At 55.7% G+C, this 15,402-nt stretch overlaps 1 protein-coding gene across 2 annotated transcripts; it reads left to right on the plus strand.

The window, feature by feature from the left end:
* The first annotated feature begins 4,995 nt into the window (after positions 1–4,995).
* Positions 4,996–15,036, plus strand: PLPP2 (phospholipid phosphatase 2). Of its 2 annotated transcripts, none has more exons than XM_027546724.1 (6): positions 4,996–5,122; positions 8,206–8,357; positions 8,515–8,789; positions 13,866–13,923; positions 14,139–14,315; positions 14,563–15,036. In XM_027546724.1, the coding sequence occupies exons 1-6, from the start codon at positions 5,071–5,073 to the stop codon at positions 14,710–14,712; spliced, it is 864 nt and encodes a 287-aa protein (XP_027402525.1). In that variant the 5' UTR covers positions 4,996–5,070; the 3' UTR covers positions 14,713–15,036. The 2 variants fall into 2 exon arrangements, with proteins under 2 accessions (XP_027402525.1, XP_027402526.1); XM_027546725.1 differs by having other exon boundaries at positions 5,060–5,081.
* The last annotated feature ends 366 nt before the right edge of the window (positions 15,037–15,402 follow it).

Consider the following 15,402-nt stretch of genomic DNA (forward strand, 5'->3'; position numbering starts at 1 on the left):
AGGTAAGTGGAGGCAATTCTGAGCTGGCACCTGATGGGGATGGACCTGCCTGTGGGAGCGGGTGAGAGGTGGGGGTGCCAGGCGGCAGACGGGCTGGGAGACTGCAGATGGATGGGCTGGACAGGGAGACTGCACCGGTTTCTCTTGGCTTTTGATGGCTGAGAGTCCTCACCCTGCCTTTGTTTCTCAAGCACTTATTTTTTTTTAACTTGGTATAAGAGTTGGAAATGACTTTGTGCCGGAACAATGGTAACATTTCAGGTTGGCTTTTTCTTCTCATGGCATCCTTGATGTCCCATTTATTCCTGGCTCGTCTTGTTATGAGAAGTTTGTCATTCTCACTTGTGTTTCCCAAACACGACATCTTTTTCTTTCCGACTGTGATTTTCTCTTTACGTTTGGATGTGGTGTGCCTGGTGTCTATCCTCTGTGGAGCTCCTAGGACCTGAGGGTCCGTGCATTTCAACCCTGATGGGGAGGTGGAGGGTGGGGATGGGGCTTCCCGGCTGGCTTGTCAGTCATTTTTGCTGCCCCTTCTGGGCTCTGCTTCTGGGTCCCCACTTACTTGGCAGAGCCCAGGTTGTCCTCAGACTGTGCATTGTCCTGTCCTCCCTGTGCTGCTTGCTCCCTCGCCCTCCTGCTGCTGCCACCGGCCACTGCCTGGCCCACCTTTGACACACACGTTGTATATTTCTTACTGGTTAATCAGTTTTTGGCTGTGTTGCGTCTTCGTTGCTGCACGGGCTTTCTCTAGCACATGGGCTTCAATAGTGTCCCCTGCATTGGCAGGCAGATTCTTTACCACTGAGCCACCAGGGAAGCCCCTGCTTTAGGCATCTTGATGTTGAGCTGGCCCTGCCTGCCCATCTGCAGGTCCACTGGTGTCTATCCCAGACCCGCAGGCAGAATCACTGCCTGCACCCAGGTTCCCTGCTCTGTCCCAGTGCTAGGAGATGCCTGCACTGGCCTCTAGGATGGGCTTCTCACAGACAGAAGTGCCACTGTACCTTTGCTGCTACGGTTCTCCAGTTCATGCAGCGTTTTCTCCTCACAGCTGGAATGGAGCTCTTTTGTGACCTACTTTCTAACCACACAAGGGGAGGTGGGTGCTCAGTCTGGGGGAGCCTTTCCCAGAGCACATGCCAGGAGGCGACCCTGGTCCCAGCCACTCTGTTGAAGGAGCCAGCCATCAGTTAGGCCACACTAGAGGCTGGGCGCACAAGCAGCTCCCGGAGTGGGGGTGGGATGGACGAGGTGGCTACACATGGACAGTTCTGGGCTAGGGCCTTGTCCTCCTTGGCCCAGGACCCTGGGCTCTAGAATGGGACTGGGCTGTCCCCACAGCTCATATTTTCCTGGTTTGTGGTTCTGAGATGACATACAGAACTCCCACTTAGATTTGAATCAGGTAAACAAATCTTTGAGGGTAAGTATAGCCCATACAGTGTTTGGGACATACTTATATTAAAAGTGACTTGTTCACCTGGGATTCAGATTCACCCGAGTCCTGTGCACGCACTTGTTAGACCCAGCAGCCCTCATCCTGGGCTGCTGTGAGGACAGGAAGCCCAGGTTCCTGGTACCGCAGATGCCCCGGTGTTACCCTGAGGTTGTGCTGGGCTGTCACTTTGCCTCAGCATCTGGCAGAGCCCACTCCTGTACCACCAGCCAGGAGGTTCTGGAGCCTGTGTCTCCCCTCCATCTTGGGGGTCCAGTGGGTGGGTCCCTGGGCAGTAAAGTTGGGAGGGTGGGCAGTGGTGGCTGGAGTATGGAGATGTCTGGGGGGGTACTGCCTGTGCACGCTGCCCCCAGTCCCTCCTGTGGTGTTGGGCTCAGATCCAGGCCTGTGTGAGCTCCTGGGAAGTGCACTCAGGTCTGTTCCCATGGGCTGTCCCCAGGGGGTGAGACCCAGGATGGTAGTGGGATCTTTGAAAGGGGGTTCTTAGTCTCCTTTGCTGCCCGTGCCACTTTCCTTCACCAGTCACCACCTGCCTGGAGGAGCCAGGGTTGGTGGCTTTCCAGTGCTTCCAGGTCTGCACTGTGTGCTTCTTGGTGGGGGGTGAGGGTCCCGGAGGGGTGCCATGGGAGCGTGTGACTGCCCTGCTTTCTCTCACTCTCTGAGGAGCAGGTGGAGACAGTTCTCTGGGCCTGTGTTGATCCTGTGGAGCTCTCGCTCTGGCTGCTGGGCCAGTCGTTGCTCATGGACTCATCTGGGTTCTGAAGCAGCAGTGGAGCGCCAGGTCAGTCCGTCCTGCCTCCTAAAGCTCCAGGCTGGGGACCAGCAGAAGCAGACTGAGTGTACAGCAGGGGAGGGAGGGGGCCTGCATGAGGGGCGATGTCACCGGGACCTGAGCTCCTGGATGTGGACTTGGGGCTGAACTGGAGGTCACCCAGTTCCTGACTGGGTGGTCGTGCTGAGTCCTGGGAGCAACAGTGCTGCAGTGCTAAGTCACTTTAGTCGTGTCCTACTCTTTGCGACTTTTCCAGGCATGAATACAGGAGTGGGTTGCCGTTTCCTTCTCCAGGGGATCTTCCTGACCCAGGGATCGAACCCGGGTCTCTTATGTCTAAGCCCCAAGGGAAGTGCAGAGGGGCAGGGCTGGAGGTGCACTGGGTGGGGGGCACCTGCTTTATGCCAGCCTCTCCACTCACCCCCAGGCACCTCTTCCTGCATCGTTATAACACTGGAGCCAACCCCTAGTCCCTCAGGTGCAGCAAAGCAGCCAACTGCCAGGCAAGAGGGGAGGTGAGGTCTCTAGGGGCTCAGTTACATAAGTGCCTCCCAGTTTGGGCTCTGTCCTCAGGGTCAGCCTCGGCCCAAGGCGGATTTCCCAGCTAGCCCTAATTCCAGCCCTGACCCGAATCTGTGCTGCTCTCACCATGTGATCCCATCCCTGCCCATGTCAGCAGGGAAGGGAGGGCAGCCCTCTGTCCAGCCACCTGGCCTCTTGCTCCTTCCCACTCTTGGGCCCAACCCCATAGCCCCACCCCCAGGCTGCCCCTTCCAGCACACAGTAGGTGCTCATTTCATCCATGCCAGTACCGTGCTGCACCTCCCTACCCTTGACTGAAAGTGTCAAGACCACGGGAGAGGGGTGGTCAGTCACCCGATCGCAGCCAGGCTGATGTGGAAAGTGACCAATAAAGATGCCGGAAATCATCCGTGTGACGTGTGACTCAGGCACCTACACAGGTATTTTGTCAGGTAGTTCCGCCGCTTGAATGAGTGAACTGACGAATGAATGAATGAATGACGGACGGACGGGGCCGCCCCTCCCTGTCTGAGTGCAGCCGGAGGAGCCAATGGGCAGAGGCAGAGACTGGGGCAGGAGCGCGTCAGCCGGAGTCCAGGACTTCGAGAGCTCCCCCACCTCCCAACCTGAACCAGATCCTGGCGACAGCCCCTCCCCCGCCCAGACCGAGGGAAGCCCTGCGGGCGAGTAATCTGATTCCTCGGGACGCCTGGGAGGAAGTCAGGGGTGAGGGAGGGAGCTGTGTTTTGAGGATGTGCCTTCTCCAGCTCCTGGGTGTGCGGTTGAAAGCGGGGGTTGCTGGGACGTGCCTCCCACTGTCTGCCACACTGCAGACGGAAAATCCAGGTCTAGTTTCCATGCAGAACCTGCTCATGTCCTGGGGGTGGGCCGAGTTATTCTGAGTGTGTGTAGGGGCTGGGTGGTGGTGGTGCTGGAGTCTGCTGAACTGCTTAAGGAAAGTCGTTCCCGGGTTCCGGGGACTCGGCCCAGAGGCACCATGTCAACCCCACCGTCTGTCCAGGGGTGGAGGAGCCATAGATGAACTGGTCACTGTCACCCCCACCTCAACACCTTGCCTCTCTGTCGACCCCCGCTCCGTCAGGAAGGGGGCACTGAGTCCACCTCTCAGCTGCTTGACCTTGGAGGATGCTCCTCTCTGGACCTGGCTCCCTTCATCTCTAAAAAAAAACAGTCCAGAACATCTGTTTTCAGATTGTTGGCGGGGGTGGGGCTAGGGCCAGAGTGCTTGGGTTCAAACCCCAGCCCTGCCTATTCTCCCTGTGTGACTTTGAGAGAGTGGCAGAACCTCGCGTGTCCTCTTGTGTCCAGGGCTCTCCCGGAGGTGATGACACTCCTCAACGCCTCTCATATGGTTGCGGCCCAAAGAATCCAGTGCGGGTGTGTCGAACCCCGGCACGTCCCAGCTTAGTCCTTGGGACCTGGAGGGGACGTAGGACACGACCCTAAGTTTACCCTTTGCAGTGTGTGAGCAAGTCCTCTGGGCAAGACTTGCTCCCTGTAAACGGGGGTGGGAAGTGTGCCACATGGGAGCAGGGCCTGGCACAAACCGGGTGGGCGTTGAGGAAATGACTTTCAAATGCCGGGGATGTATAAGGGCCACCAGGATTTTAAGCACCAAGAGGAAAGAAAAAAACCCTACAGTTAAGCCACGACGCCCCATCGGTTTGTAGACACTTCCTGGTTCAGAAGTATTCAGACGCGCACACAGGGGCTCGAGTGCCCCAAAGAGGAAACCGAGGCGCGCCGAGGGGCCCGCAGGGACGGTCCTGGGGTACACGAGCTCCGTCCTCCACGCCCCGTCCTGCCGGCCTGTCCGGCTGCCCCTCACACATTCCTTCGTTTGTTCGTTCTTTCTCCCGACCAGACTCAGACGATCCAATGTGTGGGTGCCCGGGGCGTGCGGCCGGACGCGAACGCTGCGGGGTGACCCCGGACTGGCGATCCCCCGGCCTCAGCTTCCCGTTGGGGGCGGGGGGCGTGCTGGGCGCCGGCGACCCTGCCAGCTCCTAGACCCGCAACCCTCCTCCAGTCGCGGGCGGGTACCTACCCGGTTACCCACGCCCCGCCCCACCCCCGCGGGCCGCGGGCGGGGCGGGGGCAGAGTCCGCCCCCTCCCCAGGCGGCCCCGCCCCGTCCGCCCCTCCCGGGCCCTGCCCCCCCTCATTCCGCCCCCCCCCCCCCACCCCCTGGCTGGGCCGGGCTCCGAGGCCATGTGACCCTGCGGCCCAGCCGGTACGCGACGGGACGCGGTGGGACGGGCGCCGGGGGTCGCGGGCGCGGCCCGGGCGGGGGCGGCATGGAGCGGAGGTGGGTCTTCGTACTGCTCGACGTGCTGTGCGTGCTGGTCGGTAAGAGCCTCAGGAGCCTGGGGGCGTGGGGGGACCCCTTCCCGGGCGGCCCTGTCCCCGATCCCCCCGAACTTTTGTAGGACCGGGGGCCCCCACCCCTTGGAGACCTCCGGAGGTGGGCGGAGCCTTGGGTCACCTCCTCGCCCCCTCCACCGGCCCCGACGTCTGCTCGCGCCCTCCCGGGCCTTGGTTTCCCCCGCGGGCCTCCGGTCGGAGGGGTCGGTGCCCCTTGCCCCTCCGCAGCAGCAGGAAGTCGCCTCCGGGGCCGCTCGCCACCCCCACCCCCTCCACCGCCCGCCTCGCCTGGCCAGGCCGGGCTGGTGATTCACGCGGGCGGCGGCCGGGTGGGGCCGTCAGGGCGGGGGGCGCGGCCGCGGGGCGCCCCTGTAGGCCCTCCGCCGCGCGCCAGGCTCGGGTCGGCTGGTTTTGGGAGGGCGGAGCCCCGGCCGGGGGCGCCCGGGCGGTGGTGGGATTCGAACACTCGCCCTCCGGTCTCGGGCCTGGGAGAGCTGGGAGAGAGTCCGGGAGAGAAACCGGGCCCCCGGCTGTTGTCGAACGGGGGGCCTCGGGGTGGCGCGAATCAAACCTGTCGGGCGGGTTTGCGGGCCAGTTTGGGGGAAGGGGCAGCCCCAGCCCCCTCTGCCCCACCCCACCCCCCCCAGGGGCTCGGAAACAAAGGCTGAGTGTTTGCTCCGGGGCTGTGCGGACAATGGCCCCGGAATTCTACCCCTGCGCTGGGAGGGGCCCCTCCAGCCTCAACTGCCCTCCCCCCAGTCTGGTTCCTGCGCCTCCGCTGGGACGGGAGGGGTCTGCCCTGGCTGCAGGCCGAGGCAGTGCCTGCCCCCAAATTCCAGAAGTGACCCCTTTTGGGAAGGGCCAGGTGGCAGCTGGAAGTCCTGGGAGAGGGGGTTGTGTGTGTCTGCCCACCTTGGGCATCCTTTCCTGAGCACGTCTTTAATCATTTTTGTGGCACTTACTGTATACCAGACACTATGACGCCTGTGATAATTAAACCTTTTCCTCCAGTCAGCCTGTGAGGGGGTGCTGCTGTGTCCCCCAGTTTCCACCCAGGGATGTTTGGCTTCCCTCTGGAGGTCACACAGCCAGGGGTGACTGAGTAGAGATTAGGTTGGGTGGGGTTGCCCGTGTGCCAGGGACTGGGGCCCAGGCGGACCCAGCTCCCAGTCTAGAAGCTTCAGTGCAGCAGCAGTTCAGTTTTAGATGGTGACAGGGCCCCGAGGGAAACACGGGGGTCGACACCAGGTCAGGAAGGCTCTGGCGTGTCTGCCGTGGGGACACCTGAGCCGGAGCGGCTCAGGCAGAGGGAGGCAGCGGACTCCTGAATCCCAGGAGAGCCTGGTCCCAGTTCTGACCCTGGAGATTAGGATCTCCAGGGGAAAGGGCTGGGCCTGGGGGACGGGAGTTGGAGGTTGACTCACTGCCCCCCTGCTATGGGAGCCCCTGCTCTGCTCAGGCCCTGCGAGTGGGGTTCGACTTGGTTTCTCAGCCTCTTCTAGCCCCCTTCCCCACCCCTGCAGGGCTCTGCTCCTCAGCCTCTCTGTCTCCAGCCTGCTCCCTCTGCTCACCCCACCTTGCTCCCCCCAGCACTCGGCTTTCCAGACTCTCCAGCCTTTGTTCTGGCCGCCCCTCTGGGGGTGCTCTTCCCCAGATGTCCTCTGAATTTCGAAGCCACCTTCCCCATGTGTCCTGCCCAACACTCCACTGACAGCCACGGTCACCTCCCAGTCTTGCCATGCCTGTTATTTTTATTCCCAGCCCCTCAGCTCCATGAGCCAGACCTCTGTGTTCTTCATCGAGCCTTTCCCAGCACCAGCACCATCATGGGTGGTCCCCAGGGCCCTGAACTTGACCTTTGGAAGGGGGTGTGGCCCTGCCCTCCCCTTGCTCTGGTCACACCCTTTTTCACGTCACCTGCCCTGCCAGGGCCAAAGGGCACCCTGCTTGGGTTTGTCTCTGTGCTCCCACCCTGGGGTGGCGGGGAGCCCTGTGCCCCAGGCCGCCCTTGGCTCCTGGGGCCTCTGGACTCCGGGGCTGCGGCTGTGCCAGGCAGGGTCTGGTCATGACTTGTGACTCCTGAATGTACCTTTGGACTGAGCTCCCTGGCCTGGGCCGGGGCTGTCCGGTCCCTGTGTGGCTGGCTCAGGGACAGCATGTGGATACAGATGTCTCACCAGGTGTTCCTGGTCTGTGGCCAACCCTAGAACAACAAGCAGGGCATTCTCATTTTGTGTGTATGTGTGCTAAGTCACTTAAGTAGTGTCCGATTCTTTGCAACCCTATGGACGGTAGCCTGCCAGGCTCCTCTGTCCATGGGATTCTCCAGGCAGGAATACTGGAGTGGGTTGCCATGCCCTCCTCCAAGGGATCTTCCCAACCCAGGGATCGATCCGAAGTCTCTATATCTCCTGCATTGGCAGGTGAGTTTTTTACCACTAGCACCACCTGGGAAGACACTTACCTCTGCCAGGCCCCACCTGAGAAGGCTCCAGAGATAGTCCTTGATGATGGCAGGCCCTCCAGGTGCTCACTGTGGGGAGCAGTGTCTGGGGAGTCATTCAGGGATCACAGGGTGATTGCAGATTACACAAAGTGAGGACCCTGGAGAAAGGCTGTGAGAGGGGCCCCAGGAGTGGGGCGGTCAATGGGGCAGACGGGAGTCAGTCAGAACTGTTCTGGGCAGCCAGTGCGCTGTGAGCAGAGGCCCGGCTGGCTGCCTGCTGGCTTTGGGTGAAGGGCAGAGTGGAGGAGGCTGGAGAGAAGCAAGGGGTGGGAGAGGGTGGGCGGTGTGCAGAGGGTGGATGCTTGGCCTGGGCAGGACCTGAGTGTTGATCTGATGATGAAGGGGAATCACAAGGGGTTTTAACCAGGGTGGCGACCTCTCATTTACCATGAGGAAAGCTCCTCCTGACTGTCGGGTGGGCAGGGAGGTGAGGAGACCCGGAGGGAGGCCGAGGCCGGGTCCAGGTGCCGGATGAAGGCACAGCTGAGTGTGGGGCTCAGCTGGGGAGCAGCTGTGGGGAGCACCTCATGGCTACAGGCTTCCTCTCCTCCCACGCCCCCAGCCGCTCTGCCCTGCGCCATCCTGACGTTCGTCAACACTCCGTACAAGCGAGGTTTCTACTGTGGAGATGACTCCATCCGATACCCCTACCGTCCAGACACCATCACCCATGGGCTCATGGCCGGGGTCATCATCACAGCCACTGTCATCCTTGTAAGGCAGGAGGGTGTGCGGGGTGGCAGCTGGGGCGTTGGCAGGTCCAGTCCTGCTTGGGGTGGCGTTTGTGCAGAAGAGAGCCCTCTTGGGTCCCCAGTTCCCCAGTGACCTCAGAGAGGCTGGGAACCCTGAAGACCCTGGCTGCTGCCTGCAGGTGTCGGCTGGGGAAGCCTACCTGGTGTACACGGACCGCCTCTACTCCCGCTCTGATTTCAACAACTACCTGGCCGCCCTCTACAAGGTGGTGGGGACGTTCCTGTTTGGGGCAGCAGTGAGCCAGTCCCTGACAGACCTGGCCAAGTACATGACCGGCCGCCTGCGGCCCAACTTCCTGGCTGTGTGTGACCCTGACTGGAGCCGCGTCAACTGCTCGGCGTATGTGCAGGTGGAGGTGTGCAGGGGGAGCTCTGCTAACGTCACGGAGTCCAGGTGGGCAGTGCTTGGACCACAGATGCCCCGCCCGGGGAGGAGGGTGGGGGTTGCAGAAGGGCCCTCAGGAGCTGTGTATTGCAGGGTGAGCTGCCAGGTTGAGAAGGTGGAGAGAATGGGCAGGAGCAAGGCCTGGAGGTGCCTGTACTTGCATCATACCAGCAAGGAGCTTAGCTGGGGCTGGGGTATCTGGCCCTGGGGCAGAGCAGGAGGTGTCAGGAGGGGTGACCCACCTCCCCGAAATGTCAGGTCCCCACCCTCACGTTCTGCTCTGTCCTCTCACCATCTCTATTGGTGAACTTTTCATTTGATTGATGTCTATTTTCCTTCTTTAAAAAATTTAATAAAATTCCCCAAACATAAAATCCACCAATTTAACCATCTTGATATGCACAATTTGTTGGTTTCTAGTGCATTCCCAGGTGCGCATCCGTCTCCCTCTAATATTCTAGAATATTTTCATCACACACACACAAAGCCCATGAGCTGTCACCCCCACCCCAGCCCCTGACAACCAGGAACCCACTCTGTGTCTTTGGCTCAGCTTGTTTTGAACATTTCCTATCTGTGGAATCACGCCCTCTGTCCTTTCAGATCTGGATTCTGCAGTGTTTCCAAGTTAAGGTGCTTGCATCTTTGTTGTTATATCTCTGAATGGATTGATCCTTTTCTCACAGTGAATGTCCTTTGTCTTGTTATTTGTTTTCTATATATTGTATCTTTTAAAAAGAATTTCTCCATTCCTGCTTTTTTCCCCATTACTGCTTTTTCTGTTCATAGGTGCTTACTGTGCAAAACGTTTGCAGCCATGTGTCTCCACCCCCTTATGAGGTTATTGTCACAGATTTTATCTTTATACATCATGTTCTCATCAACATAGATTCATAATAAATGTTTTATATGGTTTTAAAAAAATGAAGCTATATTTGCCATGTTAAGTCACCTCAGTTTTGTCTGACTCTTTGCGACCCAATGGGCTGGTAGCCCACCAGGCTCCTCTGTCCATGGGATTTCCCAGGCAAGAATACTGGAGTGTGTTCCCATGTCCTTCTCCAAGGGATCTTCCCGACCAAGGGATTGAACCCAGTCTCCTGCATTGCAGGCAGATTCTTATACCCACTGAGCCACCAAGGAAACCCTGTCCTCCAGGGGATCTACCCAACTCAGGGATCGAACCCGCGTCTCTTATGTCTCCTGCATTGGCAGGTGGGTTCTTTACCACTAGTGCCACCTGGGAAGCCCATAGTTGCCACATTGTATTACTTTCAGATGGATAGCGTAATAATGTGATATCTACTGTGGAATCATCCAGTTAGTCTAGTTTTTTTTCTTTAGCTGATTTTTTCTTTTCTAAATCATGTAGGGAAATATAGGATTATACACCAGAATACATTCACGCTGCTGTTTATGTTTTGTAATTACTTTTACTGGTGTCTTTGTGTCTTTTTTGTAGATTTGAGTTACTGATTAGTATCCTTCATTCCTCCATGGAAGACTCCTTTTAGCATTTCTCATAGAGCTTGTAGGCATATCAGCTATGGATTTTATTGGTTCTTGTTTGTTTGGAAATGTCTAAACTTCTTTTTATTTTTACAGGATCATTTTGCCACATGTAGAATTCATGATTCACAGGGTTTTCTCTTTCAGTACTTGAAATCCTTCTGGCCTCCATGGTTTCTGATGGGAAATTAGCTGTTCATCTTATTGAGGATTTCTTGTACACAACGAATGCCTTCCCTTGCAGCTCTTGAGATCTTTACCATCTTTTGGTAGCTTGACTGTGCTGTGCTGTCTTAGAGTTTATCCTGTTTGGAGTTCATTGAGCCTTTGGGGTGTGTGGATGGATGTTTGTCATCAAACGTGGGAAGTTATTAGGCATTTCCTCTTGAAATATTCTTTCTGCCCCTTTCTCTGTTCTCCTTTTGGGACTACTATTGTACATATGTTGGTACATTGGATGGTGTTCCACAAGACTGAAGTTCATTGAACTGTCTCCATTCCTTTCATTTTTTGTTCCTTAGACCAAAAGTCTTAATTGACCTGTCTCCGTGTTCACATGCTCTTCTGTCTGCACAGTCTGCTTTTGAGCCCCTCTGGTGATTTCATCTTCCACATACTATAGTTTTGAACTCCAGAATTTCTATTTGATTCCTTCTTAAAACTTCTGTTTCTTTTTGGTACTCTTCTATTAGGTCAGACATCATTCTCACTTTAGCTCTCTGAACATATTTTAAATGGCAGATTAAAAGTCTTTATCTACCAAACTTAAAAAAAAAAGCCTTTATCTAGTAAGTCTGATATCTGAGTCTCTTAGCGACTGCTTCTAGTAAAAGACTTTTTCCCCCTGGGCATTTCGCACATTTCTTTGTGCATCTATTATAAATATTTATTGTTATTGAAAACTTGGCGCTTTTTTTTTTGGTTTGTTTTACATAAATATATTTAAACTGTTTATTTATTTACTTATTTTGCTGCACCAGGTCTATCTTAGTTGTAGCATGTGGGATCTAGATCCCTGACCAAGGATGGAACTGGGCTGCCTGCATTGGGAGTCGGGAGGCTTAGCCACTGGATCACCAGGGAAGTCCCTGGGCAGTTTTCTTTAAATTAATTAATTAATTTTAATTGGAGGATAATTATAATATTGTGATGGTTTTTGCCATACATCAACATGAATTGGCTACAGGTATACATGTGTCCCCTTTCCCTGAGCATTTTTAATGTTATAATGCAGCATACATGCATATAATGTAGCATACATCTGGAAACCAGATTCTTCTGTTGTTTTTGTTGTTTGTTGTCATTGGTTGTTTGCTAGGTAAGTGTTCTGAACTAATTTTGTAAAGTCTTTGTTCTTTGTCATGAGTGGCCGTGAAGTTGTGCTGTTAGCTGAGTGATAAGCTAGTGAGTAGACAGATATGTCCTTAAATACCTGGATCCACGTAAGACAAGTTTTCATTTTACAGATGGGCTTTGTGCGCTGTGTGGGGTACGTGAATGTTGAGGTATGTGTGTATTGGGGTACATGTGCCATGTGAGGTACATCTGCCATGTTGGGGTCTGTGTACTGGGGTGTGTGTATGTTGGAGTAGGTGTGCTGTGGGGGGTACTTGTGCCATGTTGTTTTATGTATGCTGAGTTGTGGTAGTGTGTGTTGGAGTAAGTGTGCTGTGTGGGGTATGTGTGTGTTGGGGTGAGTTGCTGTGTTGGGGTACATTGCTGTGTTGGGGTATGTATGCCGTGTGGGGTACGTGTGTGTTGGGGTTTGTGTGCTGTGTTGGGGTACGTGTGCCCTATGGATATGTGTGTTTTGAGGTATGTGTGCTGTGTGGGTACATGTATATGTTAGGGTACATGTGCCATGTGGGCTGTGTCAATTGACACATCTGCGAGTTGGCCAGAGTGGAGAGAGGAGCACCTTGGCAGGTCTTTGCTGATGGGCCCAGCCTGGCCCCTGGATTCCCAGCCTCATTCTGCAGAGCAGCTCACCCTGGCCTTTCCTCTCGGCGTCTTGGCTAGCCTTCCTGTCCTGCATTTACTGCCCCAGGCAGTGGTGACTGTTGCCTTTGCTGTCAGTGTTTATGGCCAGTGCTCCAGGGAGGCACTGGTCAGGACCATACAGTGTCAGGCATTGGGAGGTAGGTCTGCTCCTTTCTCTGGTTCACATGCCACCGCCAGTCTGGCTCTGACCATTGTCAGTTTTCCAGTCTCTTTCATGGGGTGGGGTCTCTCAATATGCCATTTTCTTTCTTGTCCATTGATGTCCTTTGTTGCTGTTCAGTTGCTCAGTTGTGTCTGACTCCTCATGACCCCATGGACTGCACCATACCAGGCTTCCCTGTCCTTCACCATCTCCTGGAGCTTGCTCAAACTCATGTCCACTGAGTCGGCGATGTCATCCGGCAGTCTCATTTTCTGTCGTCCCCTTCTCCTCTTGCCTTCAATCTTTTCCAGAATCAGGGTCTTTTCTAGTGAGTTGGCTCTTTGCATCAGGTGGCCAAAGAACTGCAGCTTCAGCTTCAACATCAGTCCTTCCAGTGAATATTCAGGGTTGATTTCCTTTAGGATTGACTGGTTTGATCTCCTTGCGGTCCACAGGACTCTCAAGAGTCTTCTCTAGCACCACAGTTCAAAAGCATCAATTTTTCGGTGCCCAGCCTTCTTAATGGTCCAACTCACATCCATACTTGACTACTGGAAAAACCATAGCTTTTACTGTGCAGACATTTGTTGGCACAGTGATGTCTCTGCTTTTTAATATGTGTAGGTGTTTTAATATGTGTAGGTTTGTCATAGCTTTTCTTCCAAGGAGCAAGTGTCTTTTAATTTCATGGCTGCAGTCACCGTCCTCAGTGATTTTAGAGCCCAAGAAAATAAAGTCTGTCACTGTTTCCATTTTTCCCCCATCTATTTGTCATGAAGTGATGGGACCAGATGCCATGATCTTTGTATTTTGAGTGTTGAGTTTTAAGCCAGCCTTTTCACTCTCCTCTTTCACCTTCATCAAGAGGCTCTTTAGTTCCTCTTCACTTTCTGCCATGAGGGTGGTGTCATCTGCTTATCTGAGGTTATTGATATTTCTCCTGGCAGTCTTGATTCCAGCTTGAGCTTCTTCCAGCCTGTCATTTCGCATGTTGTACTCTGCATATAAGTTAAATAAGCAAGGAGACAATATGCAGCCTTGACTTACTCCTTTGATGTCCTTTGTTAAAACTTGAAATTCTATAAAAAGAAAATGCAAACCTTATATCAGTGAGCACAGGTGGAAAATAATCTTGAGAAGAAACACAGTGAAAGTGGAGCTGCTGTCTGGACCCAGTTGTGGGTCCTGGGTTCTGCCTTCAGGGCCTGAAGCAGCTTCGTGGTGATGCCTTAAAGCCCATGAGACTTGACCACATGATCAGAAAATTGGAAAGGGAAGGACTGAGGGCATCCAGCACTCTCCGTGTTTTTACATAAAGTCCTGGACCCTGGGGGGCGAGGCGGGGGCCGGGTGTCTGGAGGCTGAGGACAGAGTAAATCCTCTGGCTGCCCTCTCCACACCACTCCATGACCCCACCACCCTCTGTCTCTCAGGTTGTCCTTCTACTCCGGACACTCCTCCTTTGGCATGTACTGCATGGTATTCTTGGCGGTGAGTCTGCTGTATGTGACTGGTGTGTTGTGGCTGTGGCCAGCCCTTCCCTGGGCCTTGGGAGAGCCAGGGCGGAGGTGGAGGTTCTGGCATGTTGATAAAAACTGGGGGCCCCGTGTCTGGGGATTCTAGGCTTGTGGCCCCAGGGTTGCCGTCCACGTGGCGGGCAAGGTGGGCCTGGTGGGTGCCCGACTGACTCTGCTCTCGGACCGCAGCTCTACGTGCAGGCCCGGCTCTGCTGGAAGTGGGCACGGCTGCTGCGGCCCACCGTTCAGTTCTTCCTGGTAGCCTTCGCCCTGTACGTGGGCTACACCCGCGTTTCTGACCACAAACACCACTGGAGTGACGTTCTCGTCGGCCTCCTGCAGGGGGCGCTGGTGGCCAGCTTCACTGTGAGCTCCCAGGCCCTGAACCCCTGCCCTGACCAGAGACCCCACTCTGGGACCCCTGCCCTCTCTGGGCTGCCTCTCCAAGACCCTTGCCCTGTGCTCCCATCTTCCCTTAAGACCCCAACTCTGCTCTCTCATTGATCCCCCCAGAGGCCCTTCAACTCCTGGGCTCCCCTGCCCCACTGTGCCCAGCCTGCCTGGCCTGTCTTGTTCCCACCCAAGCAGCTCCTGCCTCCCTCTTCTCTGCCAGGTCCGGTACATCTCCGACTTCTTCAAAGCTCGGCCCCCGCAGCACTGCCCAGAAGAGGAGGACCTGGAACGGAAGCCCAGCCTGTCGCTGACGCTGGCCCTGGGCGAGACTGACTGCAACCACTACGGGTACCCTGTGTCTTCCTCCTGAGGCCGGAGCTGCATCCAGCTGGGGCTCTGGTGGGGGCAGCGTGTCCATGGTCCCGGCAGGCCCCTCACTTAGCATGGTGGTGAGAGCCCTGCACAGGCCCCAGGCTGGATCCTGGCAGGGGCTCCACTAACTCCACCTTCTGTGCACTGGACCAGGGGTCTGAGGATGCCTGGGGCAGCCCTAGCATTTGGAGGGGAACGCTTCCTCGGAGCCCCCATCTTTTGTTGGCTTAGGGAAGGGACTGAGAGATCCTGACGGATGCTGTTTTTGTAAAATGTAATGTATACGTGGATTTTTAGTAAAATAGGGCATTTGCTTGATGAATGTTATCAGTACCTGTTTCTTGTGGCCGTTCTGAGGACTCTGTTCCTACAGCAGGGGTAGGGGGGGGTGCTTGCTGGTCGGGGGCTCAGCTGAGCCCAGGTGTGGGCATAGCTGGGTGGGTCAGCCATGCCTGGGTTGCTACTCTGGTCTTATGGGAGGGAGGTAAGTGGAAGGAAAGCTGACTGCCAGACTGGTCCAGTCTTCTGCAGGCCCATGCTAAGGTTGGGGTCACCCTGCAGAGGGAGGGAGCCCTGAACAAAAGGTACCTGCTCTTGTTTGGCCCCCAAGGCCTGAGAGGCTAGGAGAGTCCTGAGTCCTGGTTGGGCGGAGAAGTGTCTCCACAGTAAGGATGTGTCTGCTGGGGGA

The sequence above is a fragment of the Bos indicus x Bos taurus genome, chromosome 7 (assembly GCF_003369695.1).
Source record: "Bos indicus x Bos taurus breed Angus x Brahman F1 hybrid chromosome 7, Bos_hybrid_MaternalHap_v2.0, whole genome shotgun sequence".
Taxonomy (NCBI): Eukaryota; Metazoa; Chordata; class Mammalia; order Artiodactyla; family Bovidae; genus Bos; species Bos indicus x Bos taurus.